Here is a 22,396-nt window from a genome sequence, read left to right as displayed (position 1 = left end):
CTTTCCCCAGGTACTTGCACTGTTCCCAGAGCTGCCACCCACGTCCTGCACAGGGGTGCTGAGTGTTAGGCTGATCTGGCCTTACTTTGACTCCTGTAGGATGCTCAGGCTGTGGTGGTGAAGGGGACTCACTTGGTGTCACACAGACCTGTGGATGCTTTGGGGACAGGTCACTTCACCTCCCTGAACCTCAATTCTCCTCCTCTATGAAATGGGAATCACTGTAGCCCTCACCCCACAAGGCTGTTAAACGAGACAAGCATGTGAATACTCACTATAAATGTAAGTCTTCAATAAAGTTATTATTTATTTTTATTGGTTTGGATTTGTTGATAAGAGGCTGAAAATAGGACTAGCCTGCATGTGATGCTGTAGGCGGCTTTCCACTTAATGGGATTTGAGGGTCCTTTCTCTTCCTCCCTCCAAAATATGCTGCTCATTATGCCACTTAAATATCCATCATTAGTCACCTCTGTGGATTAAGGCCTGGTGGCTGATCATATTTTCCAAATATAGACAAGTACCAAGCAATAGGCTATGGGTTTTACATATATAATCTCAGTGCATCCTGACCAGCGTCCAGTGAGTGCCCTGTAGATGCCGTTATTAGCCCCATGTTCCAGATGAGGACACTGAAGCTCAAAAAGATAAAGTGATTTGTCCAAGGTCAAGTAGCCAGTAAATGACATTTCAGGCAGGACAGAGGAATACTTGTGGGTAAGGCTGGCCTCTCCCCACCTGGGACCTTCTCCAATACTCCTTATTGATTACTAGAAGCGTTTAAGCGTCTTCCCGCCCACTCCCTTTGGGGGACACGGGCAGGTAAGTCGCTACATTGTAGGATTAATGGAGTAATAGCAACAACAATGCCTTCCACTGAGGGAGTATTTACTCAGTGCCAGGCATGGGGCTTGGGGATTTACACATGGTGCATTTCATCTTGCAAGGGCACCGTGACTAGTCACTGCTGTCATCTCCATTTACAGGGAAGGTAACTGAGCTCAGAGATTCTAAATATTTACTGAAGGTCACACAGTAAATATGCTCTGAGATTCCAAACTTATCGTGTGGGGACCTAGAGGTGTGTCCTTTCCGAAGGTGAGAAACCTCAGGGGTGAAGGGACAAGGAAGAGGGTGGAAGGCCACCTGGAGGCGGTGGCCTTTGAGCTGTGACTCGCAATGTAAGAGTGTGTCAGGTAGGTGGGAAAGGGCTGGCATCCTGGGCAAGGGGCTCAGAAGGAGCAGAGATATGGCTGTGTGTAAGTAGCAGGGCGGTCAGAGAGTGGGGAGCACTTCCGGGGTCAGAGCGGGGAGGAGGACGGAGGTGGGAGTAAAAGAGGAACTTAGAAGGGGGCGCTAGGGCTGGAAGGTGAAGGGCCTCAGATGCCAGGCTCAGAGCTGTGCCTTGGTCCTGCAGGTGCTGGGGAGAGAGGCGGAGGGATTAGATGTGTGCCAACTGTGGAGACAGGTGCGGGGCCAGAGGCGGGCAGCCTGGGAGGAGACACTAGCCTCCAGCCTCAACACCTCGGTTCCAGCCTCCGTGCTCTCCCCACGCCAGCGGAAGAAAAGGCAGAGACGGCCAGCACTTCCCCGGGGGGCTGGGAAAGTGGGGAGGCACCGGAACCAGTAAATCCCTAACTCCCCCGTCTTGACCTATTTATTGCCTTTATTATTTGAGCGATGTTACTGGAGGGAAATGCTGAACTCAATTAGGGAGTCTCTCAAAAAGAGGCATTTCAGGCAGGACAACAGGAATACTTGTGGGTAAGGCTGGCCTCTCCCCACCTAGGACCTTCTCCAATACTCCTTATCACCATCGATTACTAGAAGCGTTTTAGCGTCTTCTCGCTCACTCCTTCGGCAACAGAACCTCTTGGTTTCACCCTCTAACTTCTCTTCTCCGGCGTCCTTCTGTCTTTACTCCCTCAGATTTCATGTCTGCTTCAGATTTAGAGACGAAAACAGAACCGGTCCGAAAATGCTACGCGGAGGGTGGTGAGCGGCGAAGACCTTCCCGGGAGCCTGTGCCTTTAAGGGAAGGGGCGGGGCGAGCCCTAGGGGGCGTGCCTTTGGAACGGGGCTGTGTAAAGGGCGGGGCTGAGCGGGGCGAGCCCTGGACCAGCCCCGGGACCAGTTCCAGACGCTGCAGCGGGCGGGGACCGGGAAGGCCGCGAGGCCGCGGCGGGGTCGTGTTTCGGAGGTGGCGGGTGAAGGCCCGGCCTGAGGTAAGAGGAGGCTGCCTGCCGTCTAGGGAGCCGCGGGAGACCCGACTCCCGGAGTTTAACTTCTCAACCCCCGTCGGGTCTGGGAAACTGAGCACATAAACTTTCTAGGCGTCTGGCGCCTAGAAAGTGCAACCGCAAAGGTGGTCACAGTTCCAGTTTTCTGCCCCTGTCCCTTCCTATTAGATCTGCAGAACTTCCGAGCGTCTGAGCGCCTGGCAACGGACAGGCGCACAGGAGGCGCTCAGTAAATACTCCCCGGTAAATGAGTACAAGGAATCCGCGGCCAACAGAAAAGAGACCTCAAGTTGAGAACACCAGAGGCGCGAGGATCTGTTGAACCTTTCTCGTGTACTCTGAGGGGCCGGCATCGGTCTCCATTTTACGGAGGAATCAGAGGCTCAGAGAGGTGAAGTGACTTCCCCAAGGCCGCACACCTCCCGCGTGACTAAGACTGAATTGAAAACCTGGAGTCTCCGGTTCCAAGTCAACCCTTCTAAGTCGGTGAAGAAGTTCAGGGAACAACAGAAAGGGGAAGAGTCAACAGGTGAAGGAAGTGCTGGGACCTGCCACTTGTACCCTCTCCTCTCCCCTCTTCTTCTTCAGGGCCTCCTTCTCTTACCCCTTCTGCCTCTGCCAGGGTGTTGAGAAACGCCTGTGCAAAGGATTGCAAAAAAACTAAAAACAAAAAAAAACGTTTTCTGAGCTGTTTTTCTTGATGGCGAAATAAAACTTGTTCATCTATGATGTGCAGAAGAGAGCCAAAAGAAGGAAATTGGTGTGCCAAAGATTTTTTTTTTCCCCCCCAGTTTAATTTCTCTGGAAGAAAAACGAAGTCGGTTTTGCCCCGATGTTGAAGGCTAAGACAGTCCTGCTGGAATCTGCTAGCAGACTGTGTGACTTTGAGCGATTCACTTCCCTCTGGGCCTCGATTTCTCTATCAGAGGCACTGTTGGCTCCTTGCTGTGTGACCTCGGGAAGGTTATGGAATTCCTCTGAGCCCAGCTTCCTCCTCTGTAAAAGAGGTGGGGACAATAACCTCTACAGAGTTGTTCTGGGAACTAAATAAGGGTGGCAAGGCCCAGGGCTGAGGGTGAGGGAACAGCCTGGCTCTGCGCCCCAGTTCACTCATCTGTGAAATGGAAGTAATAGCCGTGCCCCCTCCAAGGGGAATTGTGGGCATTAAATGGGGTCATCAGGTGTTAAGTTCTTGGCTCATTGTAAGACACAGAACAGCGTTGCTCAGTAGTTTCAAACTGGTGGCCCAGAGGCCAAGTCCACTCCCAGATGTATGTTTTTTTTCTGTCCTTCTGAGGGCTTGCCCCGTCACCACCTCGGCCTACTTCCTGTATTTATCTCACCCAGCTGGCCCCTGGAGGCAAGAATCTCTGGATTCAGATCTCAGGATTCCAAATCTCAGGATAGTCCCTTCCAGCCTTCATATTCTGGTTTCAGGCTAGAGAAGAGGACCCTAGGTTTCCATGAGACATTACTGGGGGCACAGGAGGAAGGGCGTCTGTAATCTGTGTGCAGAATGAATGGGAGTGGGGACTGGGTCCCTCCAGCAACCTCCATCCGGAATATGGGTTTTCTACATTGGTTTTCCTTTGGTGGGGGGAGGTGGGAGGGCAGTTTCTCAATTAAAAAAGTTTTTAAGCCCCTCCTATAGGTTCCTGGGGTCTTCAATGACACTGTCCTTCCTTCTTACTCACACCCTGTAGGCCACTGGAGCTGCCAGCCATTTTAAACTGAAACACTGCAGAAGGGGAAGCAGAGTGTGAGGGCCAGGCCCCGTGGGGGCTCATGGCCGGCAGACAGCTGCATCTGCACTGGGTGCCGCATTTACTCTATGTGCTGCTGATGGTGGAGACAATGTCTGGGGCCAGCGACCCATCTACAGGCACCCATACCAGCCCCGAGTTTCCAGCCTCAGATGTGAACCAGAGCCCTGTGGTGGACGTGAGTATCTAGGCAGGAAGCTGCCATCAGGTGGGGGTGTACTCATTCCAATCAACAGATATTTATTGAGCATCAACTATGTGCCGAGCACTGAGCCGATCCCTCGGATATACCAGGGAACAATCAAGACAAAAATCCCTGTCCTTACAGAACTAAGAGTCTCCTGGGAAGACAGAAAAAGAAGTAAACAGGTCAAATTCAGGTGGTAAGATGCCAAGTGTCCTGCAAATAATAGGATCGAGTTATATCGGAGAGGCGGGACTGTGAGGGGGTGGGTGTATTTCCAACTGTTTCAGATTAGGTGGTCATAGATGACTTCTATGAGGAAGTGATCTTTGAGCCAAGCCCCGAATGGAGAAAAGAAGCCACTTGTACAGTCATCTGGGGGAAGAGCATTCCAGGGGGGCGAGAACAGCAAGTGCAAGGGCCCTGAGGCAAGCTTGGTGTGTTTCTATAACAGCGAGGAGGACAGAGTGGCTGTAATAGACTGAGTGAGGGGGGAGAGTGTTAAGAGATAAGGATAGCAAGCTAGTGGTGGCCAGATTATAAAAGGCCATCTAGGCTGAGGCTAGGAGGTAGGATTTGTTTTATGATAGCCGGTAGCCAGTGGAGGGTTTTAGGCAGAGGAATGTCAAAATTAGATTTATTTCTTCAAGGGATCTCTCTGGCTTCTCTGGGGAGAATGGATTTAGAGGGGTGAGTGGCAGCAGGGGGATCAGTGGGGAGGCTCCTGCAGCTATCCAGGTGAGCGATGGTGGGTGTGGGAGATAGGAAAGCAGTGGTGGGTTTTGGGACACATGTTGGAGGCACAACGAGCAGGATATACTGATGGATCAGGTGGAGGGGTGTGGTGGTGGGAGAAAGGGAGGCGTCAAGGGCGGCTTCAGATTCCTGGCCTTAGATGGCGGTGCTGTTGACTTCGATTCATGGAGGGAGGGACAATGGGGATTGCTGGGGTGAAAGGCAAGCAGGAGGGTACGGGCCACTGAGAACTTGCGTCATTCCATTCGATGTCTATAAGCGGGGGAGAGGTCACAGTGGATCCAGTGTGAGCGGCTGAAGGGAGGGAACCACGCAAGATGACCCCCTGGAGTCCTCTCCAGCGCAGGGGGCTGGGGTTCTTTCTTCCCTTGTTTCAGCAGGAAAATGAAATACCCTGGTACCAATGCTCTAACAGTGTTTTTAGCGCCCTCGCCAACTTTATTGGGTCACCAAGTGCATTCATGTCCCCCCTCTAAGGCAGGCGAACAGGTAATTATGCCCATTTTACAGATGAGAAAGTGGTTTGTCAATACCGAGGTTATAAAATTGCTGCCTTTGGGGGTGTGCTCCTTGGGGTCGGGAAAACTGGGGTTAACTGTAGTTTGTGCCTTCTCCGATACAGATGACTTTTTCTGTCATCTCTCTGAGTCATCGAGCACCGTGCCAAGCTCACCAAATCATCCTCCAGCCGCCTGAGATGAGTATGATTATCTCTGTGCTATAGATGAAGACACTGAGGTTCAGGGAGGGGAAGTTGCCCACACAGAAAGTAACAGAGTAGGGATATGAACTCATGGCCACCTCGTGCCGAATTCACACCACCTCCTAGGACTGACGCGGGCAGCTACCCTTCCGGGAGTCCCGCCAGCCTCTGTCCCGCCACTGTCCATGAAGACTACAGGCTGTGGAAGGCCACTCACTGCTCACTTTGGTCCTTTATGAGTAGTCATTCAGTCCATCGATACTTATTAAGGACCTACTATGTGCCAGGAACTGTGCCACATGCTGGAGATCTAGCAGGGAAGCAGATCAACATGGTCCCTGCCCTCATTGAATTTACTCTCTATTGGGGGACACGGATGAGAAACAAGTCAACGAGTAAATCCACAGGATAACTTCACCTGGTGGTGAGAAAAATAGAGAACAGAACAGGGATGTGATAGTGTGGAATGGAGAGGGGTGGCCGCGTCGCCTGGGGCTGTAAGGGAGGCTTCCGTTTGCTCATCTGTGAAGTGGAAATAATCGTACCAACCTCCTAGGCCTGTTACGAAGGCTGAGTGAGATGGCGCCCGGTACAGTGTGTGGCAAAACAGTTATGAGGACCTACTACGTGCCAGGCACTGTGCAAGACATTGGTGGGAAAGGCCGACATCAAACAAGTCTGTGATCTTACAAATAATTGGGGGATTTCAGAGTCCTAGGGTGTCTGGCCTAGGGCGAGGTGGTCAGGGAAGGCTTCCTGGAAGAGGCATCTTGGGAACTAAGAACTAGAGGATAAATATGGATTAACTGAGGGGTGGGGGGAGAAGGAGTGGTATACTAGGTGGAAGGAACCACACAGGAAGTGGGTACGGTGGGTTCAGTGTTGCATCGGTAGAGAACCAGTGATCAAGGCACGGGGAGATGGCCAGAGGTTTTGGGGACCAGAAATCTCACCTCTCTTTTGGGGTTGGTGGGAGTTCAGAGAGGGCTTGTGGAGGAGGTGGAACTGTGATTGGCAAAGCTTTTTTAAAAATTTCGTGGTGAAATATACTTAACTTAAAAAATTCACCCTCTTAACCATTTTTAAGTGTACAGGTCAGCAGCAGTAAGTATAGTGACATTGGTGTGCAGTCATCACCACCATCCATCTCCAGGACTTTTTCATCTTACAAAACTAAAACTCTATGCCCATGAAACAAAAACTCCCCATTTTCTCACCACATCAGCCACTGGCAACTGCCATTCTGCTTTCTGTCCCTATAAATTTGACTAACTCCAGGTACCTCATATGAATAGAATTATTCAGCATTAGTCTTTTTGTGACTAGCCGATTTCACTTAGCATGATGTTCTCAAGGTTCAAGCACACTGTGGCATGTGCCAGAACTTGCTTCCCTTTTAAAGTTGAATAACATTCCATTGTATGGGTACATCACATTTTGTTTACCCAATCATCTGTTGATGGATGCTTGGGTTGCTTCCAAACCTTTCGGTTATTGTGAATAATGCTGCCGTGAACGTGGATGTGTAAATATCTCTTCGAGACTCGGCTTTCATTTCTTTTTGGTGCATAGCCAGAAGTGGATTTGCTGAATCATATGGTAATTCTATTTTTAATTTTGGGTAGGAACTGCCATGTTGTTTTTTACAGCATCTGCACCATTTTATATTCCCACCAACAGTGCAGGGTTCCAATTGCTCCACACCTTTGCCAACACTTGTTACTTATTATTTTTAATAGCAGCCAACCTTAATAGTGGTCTTGACAAAGCTTTTGAACAAAAAGTTTGAGAAAGGAAACCTTTTAGGCTGTCAACATAAGAAACATGTAAACCTGTAGAGAATCTTTATACGAGTTTATTTGAGCCAAAGTGATGACATATGGCAGAGAGCAAGATCTTGAATGCTCCAGAAACTAAGTTTTGCAGCTTCTTTTATGCATTTGAAATTAAGGAGGGAAGGTACACGGAGGTGGGAGGAAGCATGGCGGGGATTGGGTTATAGGATAGTTAACGAGAGTCTGTGCTCTCTTGACCATTAAGAACTCCTTTGAGGGGTAGTCTGTCTGGTATTTCAAAGGTGTGTTAACCTAGATGCACAAAAACAATGGACAGGGCTGGCTTTAAACCTTTCACTAAAGAAGTTAGAGGCCTGGGGCATGGCTACCTCCGTGACTTGCCCAGGTAGAAATTCATCATGATCAGATCACCCCGTGAGGTTACTTTCCATAGAACCCCTTTTTTCTTCCACAAGGCTGAGGGCATTGCCAAAGCAAAATGCGTGTCCGTTATATAGAGAACTGCTACACGTCGGTCAGAAAAAGCAGACATTAGAATTGAAAAAACTAGCAGTTCATAGAAGGAATGCACATGGCCACTAAGACCTGAAAAGGGCCCTTAGCTTCACAAATAAGCAGGGACTTGCAATTGAACAAGGAAGTTCCTACCACATTAGCCTGAACGGGACTGTGGCCGCCAGTGTTGGTGCAGGTGTAGACACACGCTCACTTCCCACTGCTGGTGGAGTGGGTGTACGTAGAGCTTCGGGGAGGGCATTTGGGCAAAGTCCCTCAATGTTTAAGATGCTTGTCCCTCTGCAATAGACACTGTGAAGACCCTTCCCATATCCTTTGGACCCTACCGTATCGGTGGGCTTCTGTTGACTTCTCGTTGCCGGCTTTTCCCCCCAGAACTACCCATATGCATAGTGGGTGGAAATGCTGGGAAGCTGGCACCTTTCTCCCCTGCAGCCCTCGCTGATGACTGACAGGAGTTGGTTTACAAATATCCCAGCTCCTTGACCCCTAGGATTACAGCCCAAGATAAGAATGGTCTCTACACAATATCTTCACTGGCTGCTTTCCCTGCCCCGTCCACTCCCCCATTTCAGTGCTTGTAATCGACACACCTCTCAAATATGCTACTATACAGGCATACCTCAGAGATATTGCGAGTTCGGTTCCAGGTCCCCGCAATAAAGCACATACCGCAATAAAGCGAGTCACGCGAATTTGAAGGCTTCCCGGTGCATATAAAAATTACGTTTATACTATACTGTACTGTACAATAATGAAAAAGTTTGAGCTGCTGGGAGGACTGCCAAAATGTGACAAAGAGACGGGAAGCGAGCAAACGAGCAAACGCCGTTGGAAAAATGATGCTGATGGACTCGCTTGTTACAGGGTTGCCACAAAACTTCAATTTGTAACAAAACAGAACAAAACAAACAACAACAGCAACAAAAAACACAATATCTGCAAAGCACGGTAAAACAAGGCAGGCCTGTGCACTCTTGCCTCTGGGTCGCTTCTGGAGAAATCCGGACTAAGACATGCTCTGACTCAGCACTTTCACTTCTAGAATTCTCTCTGACAAAACGTTCTCACGTGTGCTCAGAGTCATGTCTGAGGAAGTTCGTTGTTGATGTGATTGGTTAATTAGACACACCCCGATTCCCACCAGGAGGAAAATGTCACCATTTTGTATCACTTATGGGGCTGCTGTTAAAAAGACTCTGCGGTGAGGCTGGGCGTGATGATAGAAAAATAGGGTTTCTAGAGTCCCAAAAGGCCACACTGCTTCAGTCTCCTTATCTGTATAATAGTCATGATAATACTACCTTCCTCACGAGACTGTTGTGCCGATTGAGATATATTTTAAGCCCCTAGCTCTGTGCCTGGCATTTAGAAATCACTCAGAATGTTTGACTTTTATCACTGCCTTCATCGTGATGTGTATCAATATATTAGTATATGACATATATGTGAAATGGTAAAAGCAAATGGCAAAAAGCAAGGATGGATCCAAAACAAAACAAACTGTAAAAGAAGGTGTATATACAGATGCCACTGAACTGAGAAATGTCTGTAAGGGTATGCTTCAAACAGATTGTGGCAGGACCTCTGGAAAGAGGTGGGATTATGTAGGGCAGAGATGAGAAGGAGAATTTAGAGATCTTTATATGTTGTTTGTTTTTGTTTTTTAACACTAATGACTTGTGTTAATTTCAAACACAAGTTTATTTTAAAGAAATTCAAGTGTACAGTAGGCACCTGGAGGGTATAGGGGACTTAGAGGCCAGGCCAGCTTCTTAGATGGGTCTGGTCCAGTCACCCTTGGGGTGTCAACCCCTGACATCCCCCTCTCTCCCCTCCCACAGTGCCGTGATGTGTGTGGCCTAAACGCCTCTGACCGCTGTGACTTCATCCGGACCAATCCTGATTGCCACAGCCAGGGGGGCTACCTGGACTACCTGGAAGGCATCTTCTGCCACTTCCCCCCGAATCTCCTCCCTCTGGCCATCACCCTCCACGTGAGGCCCTGCCCCCTCCTCCATCTTGTGGGTGGGGCTGGTGGCCCAGGCTGAACCTAACACTCCCCTCCCTCTCTGGCCCCCGCTACCCAGGCTTTCTGGCTGCTTTACCTGTTTCTGATTCTGGGAGTCACAGCGGAGAAGTTGTGAGTTTGGCCTTGGGCTCACGTTAAGCTTATGGATGGGGGAAAACGGAATCCTGGGAGGTTGACATTTGGGCAACCCCAGGTTTGGGGAAGGGTGGAGCAGGAGGCCACTCACTGTGGAGCCCTCACCATTTGTTTCTTCTCTGTAGTTTCTGCCCTAACTTGTCAGCCATTTCCACCATGCTCAAACTTTCTCACAATGTGGCAGTATCCTTTGTCCAGGTCCTGCACCCAGGAGGGAAGGGAGGGCGGTTAGGGAGGTGGCTGGGAGTCAGGGTGGCGGCTCATGGCCCAGGCAAGGCCTGGGCAGGTTGGGACCTCTGCACTGACCCTCCCTTGACACGCTCCCCCATGGCGTCACCTTCCTGGCCTTTGGGAACGGTGCACCTGATATCTTCAGTGCCCTGGTGGCTTTCTCGGACCCGCACACAGCTGGCCTGGCCCTCGGGGCACTGTTCGGTACGAGCAGGCTGGCTGGGGGTGGGGGGGGCAGCAGGAGGGGGCGCAGAGTGGGCTGAGTTTGGTGTCCTCTCCCCAGGCGCCGGTGTGCTGGTGACCACCGTGGTGGCCGGTGGCATCTCCATCCTGCGCCCTTTCACGGCCGCCTCCAGGCCTTTCCTCAGAGACATCATTTTCTACATGGTGGCCGTGTACCTGACCTTCAACACACTCTACTTCGGCAGGGTCACGCTGGCGTGGGCCCTGGGTAAGCAGCCACAGAGGGCCCGGGCAGGGTCACCCCAGGGCTGATGGAGTGGGAGGCACAGGGGGACAAGAGGGGTGGCCAGCAGGGCGCAGAGTCAGGGCTCCTTTAGTTCCAAGTGACAGAAACCCTACTCGAGCCAGCTTGAGTAAAAACAAAACACATAGTTCAGATAACCAAAAGGGACAGGGCAGAGCGGGAGGGACGTTCAGACTTCTCACAATTTCAAATGTTAGTGAGCAGTAGAGCTGGGATGCTGACTGGCCATCGAGGTCCCAGCAGCATACACGTTCCATTCAGATGGTTCAGGTGGCGTGGATGGAGGGACACTCTGCGGAGGGTTAAGGAAACCAGCAAGGGACACTGAGATATGCAGACACCCAGGGACCAGCCACAGTGGGGGCCATTCCCCGCCTTTGCCTGCTTCCCATGCCCGAAGTGGCAAAGGATGGATGGAGTGACTGGAGCCTACTAAGGGCTGGAGTCCCGGAGCTGGTTCCACCCTGCATGAGCGACAGTCCTGGAGAATCACAGGGCCCGGCCCGCCAGAGATGGGGCACCGCAGCAGGGAGGGAGCGGGGAAGAAATACCCCAGACTCTCTCCTGCTGCCTTCTCTTCTGCAGTTGCCCCCCCACCCCCATCGGCTAAACATACTGCAGCCAGAGCTCCGGGATGCAGTCTGCAGGGCTCAGCCTCCCAGGGCACAGAGCAGGACACCACCCCTTGGTACCTGTTATGGGGTCCAGGAGGCCACTTTCTTGAATGCCGGGTTGTTAGGGTGGGGAGTCGGAAGGGAAGATGGGCCAAGGAAGGCAGAAGAGGTGGGGACAAGACTCCAGGGAATGGCCATTTACCTACTGGTTCTGGGCTGGTGGACACAGAGAGCCACCGCTAACATGTACCGGCAACAGAACTGGCAGCCTCTGTGCTCTGCGGCCAGGATGCCACTTGGTGACGGCCTGCACCCTCGTCTGCAGGTTACCTCGGCTTGTATGTGTTCTACGTGGTCGCTGTGGTTCTCTGCACCTGGGTCTACCGATGGCAGCGGGGGAGAGCCCTGGTCCACTCCATGCCGGGCACTCCAGGTAAGGGTCTGAACTGGGCCCCAAGGGAGGACCAGTGGCACCCTCGGCGGCCCTACCTCTCCGGAAGCCTCTGCCAATGCCCGTCTCCCGTCTGCACTGTTTCCACTCAGTCTACCAAGGTCCCACCTTCGTGCTTTCGCTTGTGCTACTGAAGCCTCCTCATCACCTGCTTTGTCCTCGTTTGCCAGCTACGTCATCACATTTGAGAACATTTTATGGGTTAGACTTTCTCACTGTAAGAATTCCGGAGCGTGCATGGCGATTGCTGAGTGATGGAACATACAGAGGGCTGGCCCCTTGCACCCTGAAAACTGCCCTGTCGCAGAGGAGCCCTACCTTAGGATGGGGTGGGGAGGGGCCGGGCTCCCTGGCTGGCTCCTGTGACATGCCCCTCTCTCCTACAGAGATGCTCTCAGATTCCGAGGAGGAGGACCGGGTGTCTTCTACCACCAATAGCTATGACTACAGTGAGTCCAGGGAGTCCTGTTCCCACCTGGGCTGGGGGTCCCAGGGCAGGGCGTGTGGTGGAGAGGTGGGGAGATGGGGCCACCCACACCCCAGGAATGAGGCCACGAACCAGCCTCACCTCTCACTGTACCTCAGCCGAGCTGCGGACCAGGTGTGCCTGCCTGCCTTCCACCTGGCGTGGCGTTTTTTCCTTCTTTGCAAAGGTTGGGAGGACTCGTGGGAGAGGAGAGGGTTTCCTGGAGGCTGAGCCAGCCACGGACACCTGCCCTTCCTGCCTTGTCCACCCAGGGGAAGAGTACCAGCCGCTGCTCCTCTGCCAGGAGACCACGCCCCAGATCCTAGTCCGGGCCCTCAACCCCGTGGATTACAGGAAGTGGAGGAACAAGCCGGCCTACTGGAGGGTTCTCAAAGTGTTTAAGGTAGGAGGGGTGACAGGGACCCTGGAACTGGGGTCCTGACTTCTTTGCAGTGGCCACTCAACTTTCTTTAGCTCACTGAGGGGGAGGGAGAACTGCTGAGACCCTCTCAGACTTAGATAAGCTGGGTCGTGTGGAGTCAGTCAGAGCTGGCCCTGTATCCCAGCTACACATACCCTTCTGTGTGGCTTTGGAGAATTCTCTTAACCTCTGTGAGCCTCGGTTTCTTCAACTGGAAGGTAAAAAAATAATAGTTCCTATGAATAGGGTTGTCGTCAGGAATAAGTCGATGAGGTACTGTGGTTGGCTGAATAGTGGCCCCCCAAAGATGTCTGTGTCCTGATCCCCAGAACCTGTGGATATGTTACCTTAAGTGGCAAAAGAGACTTGGCAAATGTGAATAAGGGCCTTGAGATTGGGAAAGTAACCCGGGTTATCCAGATGGGCCCGATGTAATCACAAGGGTCTTTATAGAGAAAGAGGGGGGCAGAAGGGGCAGAATCAGAGAAGGAGATAGGACGGCAGAGGCACAGCTTGGAGTGACGCAGGGCCACAAGCCAGGGAAGGCGGGGGGCCCCCAGAAGCTGGAAAGGGCAGGAAACAGATTCTCCCCTAGAGCCTCCAGAAGTAACGCGGCCCTGACAGCTCCTCGATTTTAGGACTTCTGTCCTCCGGAGCCAGAAAGGAGTACATTTTATTGTTCAAGGGCACTCAGCACGTGGCCCTGAGTTACAGCAGCAGTAGGAGCCTAATCCAGGCGCTTAGCCCAGGCCTGCACGCAGTGGGTGCTTTATTAATAACAGCCGCTTTCTTGAGAAAGCGAGCTCAGGGTATGGCCGGCCGAGCACAGGCCTCCCCGGTGACACCCTCCCGTCTGTACACACTGGACAGCTGCCCGTGGAGTTTCTGCTGCTCCTCACGGTCCCCCTTGTGGACCCGGACAAAGAAGACAGAAACTGGAAGCGGCCTCTCAACTGTCTGCACCTGGTGATCAGCCCCCTGGTTTTGGTCCTAACTCTACAGTCGGGGGCCTGTGAGTATCCCCTCCCCCAGGCCAGCCCACCTTCCTCCTGCCCATATTCCCAAGTTTTCTTCTCAGCCACACCGGGGGGCCGTAGGCCAGTGGCAGAATCCTGGATATACAGCAGGCACTTACTACATGCTGGTGCCATAAGGGACACCGGCCTCCTGCAGTCAGTCCGGTCCAATCCTGCGGGCTCCCGATGGAGGCTCCAAACTGGTGGCCCTTGGACCGAGTCCAGCCCTCTCTGGCTCATTTGCCTGCATTAAAAAAATTGGGAGATTTCACATCAGAATGCAGGTTTATGCCTCCTGAAGGTACAATTGCTGGAGCTGAGCAGGGGTGCCTCTGGTGCAGGTCACTGCTGTCTGATTCATTGCAGGCCCCTCCGTTGCCTGTTAGGTGACTGGGATTGGGGGAGTCACTTCACTCATTTGTGCGCTCTGGCTGTTCCCCCCCAGCATGTGCTTTTTATCCATGTGCCCCGGGCTGCCCTTTGCTGTTGTGATCTGCTTTGGCTAAAGAAATGCCAGTCTTCATAGGTGTATTCTAACTCCTGTAACTAACTCTTGTCTAATTTTAATATCTCATGCTGCCCATTCCTCTCTCTAGCATCTGGGTTCCTCCCCCTCAACCCAGGGGCATCACCTGGAGGTGGAGGTAGGGTCTGGTGGCAAATGCATGGCCAGGTGTGGCGTTATTTCCTATAATCGTGTCAGGATGAAACTGCTGTCAAATTTCCTGGGAGTTTCTCCCCCGATCTATAGGGGGACACAGGCTCTGAGGGATGGAGAGTTGGAGGGGAGGGGATGGGGTCCATCGGGGCACGGTGTGACCCTGGAGCTGAGAAGGCATCCCCTAGGGGTGTCAGATGCCTGGTTTGTCACAGCCCTGTGTTCCCTACAGTGCTGGGAAGCCTTGCCTCTCCAGCCAAAGGACTTGGCCCTCACAATCATTGTGATTTCTTAAAAGAGTAGTTCCAAGCATCGGTCATTCACAAACCATCTCTTGATTTGTATCCCATTCTGTACTATTATATTTGATATTTTTTAAAAACCAGCTCTCTATTTATTTAAAAATTTGAGGGGGGGGGTTGGCTTTTTATTTCTGAATTTTGTGCAGAAAACAGTTCCTTTTTTTGCCAAACTTAAATTCGTTGCATAGGCAACTCTATCACCTGCATCAATAGGAAACTGGCATCATTTTGAATAAATTCAAGGTAACTGCAAAAATCAACACAATCAAAATCAAGCCTCTGAGCCAGGAGCTCCTGTTAAATAGGGCATGTGGCAGGTGTTAGAGATGTTCCAAACCTATTAGCACCCCATGGGGACCTTCTCTTTGCTATGACGAGAGAATTGAAGATCGCCTTCCTGAGATGCCATCCTGTGGTGCTTAGTGTCCTGCGACGTGCCCCAACACCATCTAGTGGTGACAGGCCCACACAAGGGAAAGACCGTTCTGGCTAAAGCCTTCGTGACCCCTTTCTAGGCTGAGCACGGCTCCCTGCCCAAGAGGGTGTCATGATTCAAGGGGGGTGTCGTGTCTGCTGGCAGAGCCTCCTGACCTCACTGCCATCCCTCTTCCTGTAGACCATCACCAGAGCCACCCTTCTAAAGTGCCACTTGTCACATGTCGTGGTCACCCCTCCCCTCAAAGACCTCGATGGCTCCTCCGTGCCTCTCAGAAAAAGTCTACACCCCCCAGCGATCCTTTGAGCAGCCGCCTTCCCCTGCCCCATTCCGCTATTGCTGGCCCGAACCCACGTAATTCCTTCCCACCCCCCGCTCCCCTCTTCCCACGGAGCCCCCGCTTCTCCCTCCCCACTTACAACTCACCTCACCTCCTCCGCGCTTCAGGAAGCCCTCCAAACCACCCACTGCCTTTCAGACCAGTCCCGACTCCACAGTGGTGAAAAGGGTGGGGTGTGGAGAGTTCTAGAACATCCTGCCTGCCTGCAGGGTTTCCTCTCTTCAGTGTGTCAATGCGAAGCCTCTGGAACCTTCATAACTTTATGATGCCTTGGTTCGCGGAGTGCATTTATCAGGAGAGCAGGTGCCGGGCTCCAGAATCAGTGGGGAAGGTTGGGTTTGTACCGCCTGTATCGCTGGGTGATGCCCATCCATTGGTAATGCCTGGATGGGGGATGCCGCCTTGACGCTCAGGTGGGCAGAAGCATCATGGTGGAGTAGCGATGTCTGCCGCGGCATGGGAAGGGGGAGCTGTAGCAAGTGGGCTTACCTATACGCATCCCAGTTCTACAGCAAAAAGCCGCACAGTCTTTTTCACATTTGTCTTTTCTTTCCTGTGTGACTAGCTTGAGGGCAGGGGTTGTGTCTTGAATTTTTCCATCCCCCTGAAATGTCTAGGACAGGGCTGGGCACATAAGAGATATGTCGTATATCTATATCTGAACAATTGAGGGTAACGGGGTTTTACTCGGTCTCTCCCCTGGGTCCCCTCAGTCATTCTGAGGGGAGGGAGTCCTCCAAGAGAAGGTGCTGAGCCAAAGCTGCGGAGGGTACCAGCTCCCTTTCTCGTCCCTCTGCAGATGGCGTCTATGAGATAGGTGGCCTGTTTCCCATCTGGGGCATGGTGGTGATTGCGGGCACAGCCGTGGCTTCAGTGACCTTTTTTGCCACATCCAACAGCAAGCCCCCCAAGCTTCACTGGGTAAGACTCCTGGGGTCTCCCAGCTGGGAGAAGGGGGGACACTGACTTCTCCCAGGCGAATGTCCTGTCTGCGCCTCTGGGGCAGTTAGGCCAGTAGTCACCTTCTGCAATGACAGGTCTCCTAAGCTGCTTTTGAGGGGTTTTGTACCTGTTCAAGGTCCGTCCCCTGCTTTTTTGGCGAAGCTTTTGTAAATTCACCCATTCGAAGTGTACAGTTCAGTACTTTCTACTGTAGTCGACCCTTGAACTTGTAAGTGGACCCATATGATTCAAACCCATGTCGTTCAGGGGTCAGCTGTAGTTTTGATCCACAGTTGGGAATCTGTGGCTGCAGAGGGCCGACGAGGTGTATGCAGATTTTCTACTGCACAGGGGTCAGTGCCCCTAACTGCTCCCCACACCTCTCCCCCACATTGTTTAGGGTCAATTGTATATTCACGGGATTGTGCAACCATCACCACAGCCAATGTTAGAGCATTTTCATCACCTCAAAAAGAAACCCCGTATCCAGGTGTCACACTCCATCCCCCTTCTCCCTCCATCCCTTGACTGTTGCCAACCTGCTTCCCATCTCTGGATTTGCCTGTTCTGGACATTTCCTATCAATGGAATCCTATAATATGTGGTCTTTTGTGATTGGCTTCTTTCACTTATTCGCAAAATGTTTTCGAAGTTTATCCACATTGCAGCATGTGTTAGGAACTAGTTCCTTTTCATGGCTGAGTAATATTCCATTGCGTGGCTGTAGCACATTCATCTGTCTCCATTCATCTGTCAACAGACATTTGGTTTGTTTCCAGTTTTTGGATCTTTTTGTATAGCCGTATGCTTTCATTCCTCTTGGGTGTGTTCCTCGGAGCGGAACCGCTGGGTCAAATGCTGACAGTATGTTAACCTTGAAGACGTTCCAGACCCTTTTCCACTACGCCGACCAGGAAACACCTGGGCTCCTGACGATCGCATTCCAGGGGTGGAAGTGGTCTCTGTGGGTGTCTCTTCCCATTCTCCCCTCTGCAATACTCTAAGGAATTTTTAGGCCATTTGTCCAGAGATTTTTTTTTTTTTCTTCAAAAGTCGACTTAAATTTTTTGTGTTTTTTTTACTATTTATTGATAAAAAAAAAAAAATCGTAGTTTTTATTTTTAGAAACCGAATGGATGTACCAACCTAAAGGGGGGGCTGAGTTTTCAGCAAATTGATCCTTTAAAGAAATGGTTTTCAGCCTGTGTTTCTTCCTAGTCTTTGGAATGCTGACACACGCTCCGACACGGATGCGCCTTGAAAACATGGCACTAAGTGAATGCGTGGTCGAGGACCACATATTGTAGAAACACATGAGGCCATCGATATGCCATGTCTAGGACAGGCAAATTCAGAGAGTCAGGAAGTGGAGTAGTGGTTGTCGGGGGGCCGGGGTGGAGGGAGGGAGGGTGGGTGAGGAGTGACTGCTAACGGGTATGGAGTCTCTCTTTGTGGTGATGGGATGGCATTCGGCCCACAGACTGGAAATCCGATGAAAGCTATGATGACCCCTTTCTTGACAAAATAGTAATATTGAGCTGACATTTTATCGAACACTTCCCATGTGGCAAGTGTTCCATTGCTTTGCATCTGTTAATCCATTTTATGGTCATGACAACCTCAATAGGTAGGTACCGTTATCACTCCATCTTATGGGTGGGGAATCGGGGCCGTGTCCCCACTGGGGACCAGCCTCGATCCTGTCAGCCCGCTGTTCCCTCCTCAGATCTTTGCTTTCCTGGGCTTCCTGACCAGCGCCCTGTGGATCAACGCGGCTGCCACAGAGGTGGTGAACATCTTACGGTCGCTAGGCGTGGTCTTCCGGCTGAGCAACACCGTCCTGGGGCTCACGCTGCTGGCCTGGGGGAACAGCATCGGAGGTGAGTCAGGGCCGGGTGGGGTGCTGAGGTGAGCACAGCCACATCGCTGCTCTTTGCTCCCCCAAGCAGAATTGTGTGTGGGCGGGGGTGTCCAAGGCACCTGCCCTCAGCATGTGCTTAGTGCCCACTGTCCTTTCGAAGTGACCATCACTGAGTGTCAGAACTACACCTGAACCAGGAGATTCTGTAGATGCCCAGCCTCTTTCCACACTCTCTGATGCACGGACACTCAGTGGCTCCCCAGAGTCCAGGCAGGACATGGAGCCCACTGCAGCCAACCATGCTGAACGTGTAGATGCGTGTGCGACATGTATAGGCATTCACGCATACATACATTGTCCCTCTCTAGCTACAGCTGCCAAGCAGGGTTGTTCAGGTTGCGCACTGCACAAGAGCATCCAGACAAAGCGTCTGGGTGGGGGACCAAAATCTAGCTCTCCTTTCACTCACCTTTTTAGGCACCTTTTCCTAATTTGCACGGAGGTACTGTGTATGCTATCAGCAGACGGGACTTGGGTGAAAAGTTGGTGGTGGCATGTCACATCCACAAATTTGCCCCTGCTGGGAAAGAATGGGGTAAAAGAAATCAAGGAGGGAATTGCCTCCCGTAGCACCCAGACCCAGGGGGCATTCATCTGTGTTTGTTGACTGAATGACTGGGTGAGAAGGAAGGAGTGAATGTCTAAGGAGGGCCGAGGGAAGCCGCTCATTGCTCAAGGCCTTCTCTCCTTTTCATGCAGACGCCTTCTCCGATTTCACGCTGGCCCGCCAGGGCTACCCGCGGATGGCGTTCTCGGCCTGTTTCGGTGGCATCATCTTCAGTATCCTTCGTGGGGTGCCCGAGCCTCAGCGCTGGTGGCTTGGGCTCTGAGAGCCATGGGTGTGCTCCATGTCACCCTTGGGATTGGCACTCACTGTAACACCTGGGCCAGGTGACTCAGCTGCTGGAGCCTCAGCTTCCTCACCTGTAAAATGGGGCTATTGAGACAACTGACCTTAGAAGGGTAGTTGTAAGGCTTGAATGAGGTGACAGAAACGCTTGGCACCTGGTAAGCGCTCAGTGGCTGGCAGATATTATTGTTAGGGTGGTGGTATTATCAGCAGATGCCCAACGCTGAGCTTAGGTGTGCCCTGTAGAAGACCCTCTCCTTCTTGCTGATAGATGTCATGGTCTCTAGATGTCAGGGGTTGGCAAACTTTTTCTTAAAGAGCCAGAGATTAAATATTTCAGACTTTGTAGGCCACAGAATCTCTTTTTCAACTCTGCTGCTTTAGTGTGAAAGCAGCCATAGGCAATACATAAACGAATGGGCATGCCTCTGTCTCAATAAAACTTTATTTATAAAAGTGAGCAGGGGGCCAGATTGGCTTGCCCGCTGTAAATTGCCACTCCCTGGTTTATAGACGGGTCTGGCAGGACCTGGAGCCCACAGGGGGCCATGAAAAGGAAGGGGCTTGGAGACCAGACAGTCTTGGCTTCCGATTGCAGCGCTGCCATGTGCCCACTCTGGAGCCCCCGGCATCGCATGCATCTTAGTCAGCATTCTCCTCTGTAAGTGAGAAACACGTTGAGATGAAGACTGACGATGAGGCGAAGCCCGCGCATAGTGCCCAGCACACAGCACACATTCAGCAAGTGGTAGATATTCTTGGTTGTGCAATGAAGTGATATTATTTGAAAGCACTCAGAATGCAGCTTTCCCCAGGCCCCACTGTGGTGAGCTGCGGGGCGGGTAGCTGGCACAGCACAGTCAGAATCAGCGGGGACCGTGCATGTGTTCCTGCCGTTCGTAATTCCCAGTGGCCCTATCGTACCCACTGAGACCTGTTCCTGGCTTTCAGGCTGTGGCCTCTCCTGACCTCTCAGGTTGGGGTGAGAAGGAGGGAGCCTTGCCTGGAGTAGTGTGCCCTGAACAACCCCTAGAGGTGGCCTTGACCCATGCTCCATCACCAGTCCCCCAGCGGACCATGAGCAGTCACTTCACCTCATCTAGCCTCAGTTTCTCCATCTGCTGTGTGTTTACCAGCTACCGAGCATTTCCGTCACCTCATGTGATCTTTACGGATGGCGTGCATTGGACACTCACCTTCTCAGAGTGTCCTAAAACTGGATAGGGTCTCCTCAGGTAGGATTTTTTTGGGGGGGAGGCTCTTGGGGAGGCTTTGTAGATCATAAAGAAAGCCAACAAGCTGTGCGGTCAGGGTTATGGGGTAGTTTGTTCCAGTGAGTTTCCTGAACCAGGCTGCAGATATGCTGGTGGGAGTGGGGCTGGGCTGCCTGCTCCAAATCTCCAGGGGTCACCCGGAGGTAAAGGTGAGTGGCCTGACGCTTCTGCAAGGGACCTCTTTATAATGCCATCTCCTTGTCCTCCTCCAGCCCTCTGGACGGGAGGCCGTTCACATCCGAACACTTTACACTTCCTGGAAGAGGACTTGTCTGAATTTGTGACAAGTCTGATTTGTAGAATATCTTAAAAATATTTTGCGGGAAGGCTGAAAAAATGTATTCGTTACAAATTCACAGACTAACTGACATGTAGCTTTGGGAGACGGGGCAGGAAGGCCGTGGATTCGGGGGTACGTCCCGTCAGTTAAGTCTCTTGCTATATGACTTTGAGTTAGGACATCTCTTAGCCTCAGTTTCCTCACCTGTGAAATGGGGTTGATAACAGCCCCCCACCCCGCGCTTCCTGGATAAGCATTTATGAGGTAAGGGGCAGGCTGAACACCTTATCCCAACACTGCCCGCAGAGGGTGGGCTGCGAGGAGAGAGGATGAAGACGCCATCTATGGAAGACAGCCCCAGAAGGGGTAAGCCCACCAGACATGGAGAAGGTTCTGGAACACAGTGATGGGTGGAGGTTCTCACACTTCAAGGGTACCTGAGACTTTCCTGGGGGGCCCATGAGACCTCCTGACCCAGGCATTCCAGGAGGCGGGGGCTAGAAATCTACATGTTTTCAATAAGCTCCCCAGAAACTGATGAAACCCTTGAGAAACACTTGTAATAAGGTGGACAACTCAGACCTGAGGGGCCAGGCGGGGAACCGTAATGTATGGGGGCCATTCAGGTGGGCCTCATGTGGCCCGGTAGTCCAGATTTTCAAGATTCCTAGGTGAACTTTTTGTATTTTAAAATACGGCACGGGGCAAACAGCACCCTGTGCAAGGCAGACTGGCCCAGAACGGCAAGTTTGCAGTCCCTATCTGGGACTTGAATTCAGAGGCCAAACCAGAGAAGATTCAGATGGGGAGGAGATGCGGCCTAAGGGATGGTTTTAGGGCTCAGCAGGTGGAAGCACTCGGCATATCTAGAGGGAAAGATGGCGTTATTCATGGGAGCCAAGTCCCCCACCTCTTTCTCCTGGAGGCATCTAGGTCTTGAATACTCTGCGGCTGACTTGTAATTAGCTAGCAGCAGGGCAGGCCTTTCACAGGGGATACGCCCAGAAGCAAATAGCTACTTACCCTTGCTTGCAAAGTTTGCTTTTCTGAAAGGTAAACATCCTCTGCAAGTTTTGTTTATACTCTTCTTGGGTTTAATTGATTCCTTGCAGTAGGATTCTCAGGCAGTTCCAGACAATGAGGCTTTAGGCTTGGCCCCCTGTGGGGGCCTATTTCTTTTCTCTAGTTCCTTGTGGACTGTGTGTGTGTGTGTGTAAGTCCAGTCTGTGGTGGGTCTGTGGGTCCTGTAGTCCATCATGCTGGTGTTGAATGAGAAAGGCTTCTTGCTGTAATTGAGGTGATAAGGCATGGACGCTTCTGCGAAGGAGGCCCGCATGATATGTTCTGTCGGCATAAACGGCGGTCGCTCTTAAACACTCATCTAATGTATGATCCCATTTCTGTTTTCGGATTTGATGTACAGGTCTGTATATATGTGAACCTATACACGTGTGTGTACATATATGTAACTGTATGGGGAGGCAGGTTAAGAGCTGGGACTGCCATATGTCCTCTGTCACTTACTAATTCCTTAGTTTCCTCATCTGCGGATTGGGGTTGATAATGCTCCCCCAGGAAGATG

General features: G+C 51.7%; 1 protein-coding gene across 4 annotated transcripts in view; it reads left to right on the top strand.

Moving 5' to 3' along the window:
• Positions 1–1,626: 1,626 nt before the first annotated feature.
• SLC8B1 (solute carrier family 8 member B1) overlaps positions 1,627–22,396 on the top strand; it is a 22,649-nt gene continuing 1,879 nt past the window's right edge. The window contains exons 1-17 of one of the 4 annotated variants that reach the window (XM_039868206.1): positions 1,627–1,764; positions 1,930–1,995; positions 2,409–2,769; positions 3,944–4,181; positions 9,803–9,955; positions 10,049–10,101; positions 10,251–10,308; positions 10,455–10,560; positions 10,640–10,807; positions 11,783–11,890; positions 12,295–12,357; positions 12,647–12,777; positions 13,666–13,807; positions 16,347–16,468; positions 18,216–18,369; positions 19,110–19,190; positions 20,619–20,683. In XM_039868206.1, coding sequence (XP_039724140.1) covers positions 4,026–4,181; positions 9,803–9,955; positions 10,049–10,101; positions 10,251–10,308; positions 10,455–10,560; positions 10,640–10,807; positions 11,783–11,890; positions 12,295–12,357; positions 12,647–12,777; positions 13,666–13,807; positions 16,347–16,468; positions 18,216–18,369; positions 19,110–19,190; positions 20,619–20,683 — 1,560 coding nt within the window. In that variant the 5' untranslated portion in view covers positions 1,627–1,764; positions 1,930–1,995; positions 2,409–2,769; positions 3,944–4,025. The other 3 variants (XM_039868204.1, XM_039868207.1, XM_039868205.1) reach the window with 3 other exon arrangements.

The sequence above is a fragment of the Pteropus medius genome, unplaced genomic scaffold, assembly GCF_902729225.1.
Source record: "Pteropus medius unplaced genomic scaffold, Ma_sr-lr_union100, whole genome shotgun sequence".
Taxonomy (NCBI): domain Eukaryota; kingdom Metazoa; phylum Chordata; class Mammalia; order Chiroptera; family Pteropodidae; genus Pteropus; species Pteropus medius.
The sequence above is the reverse complement of the archived record's forward strand: the minus strand, read 5'-3'. Positions and strand labels throughout refer to the sequence as shown.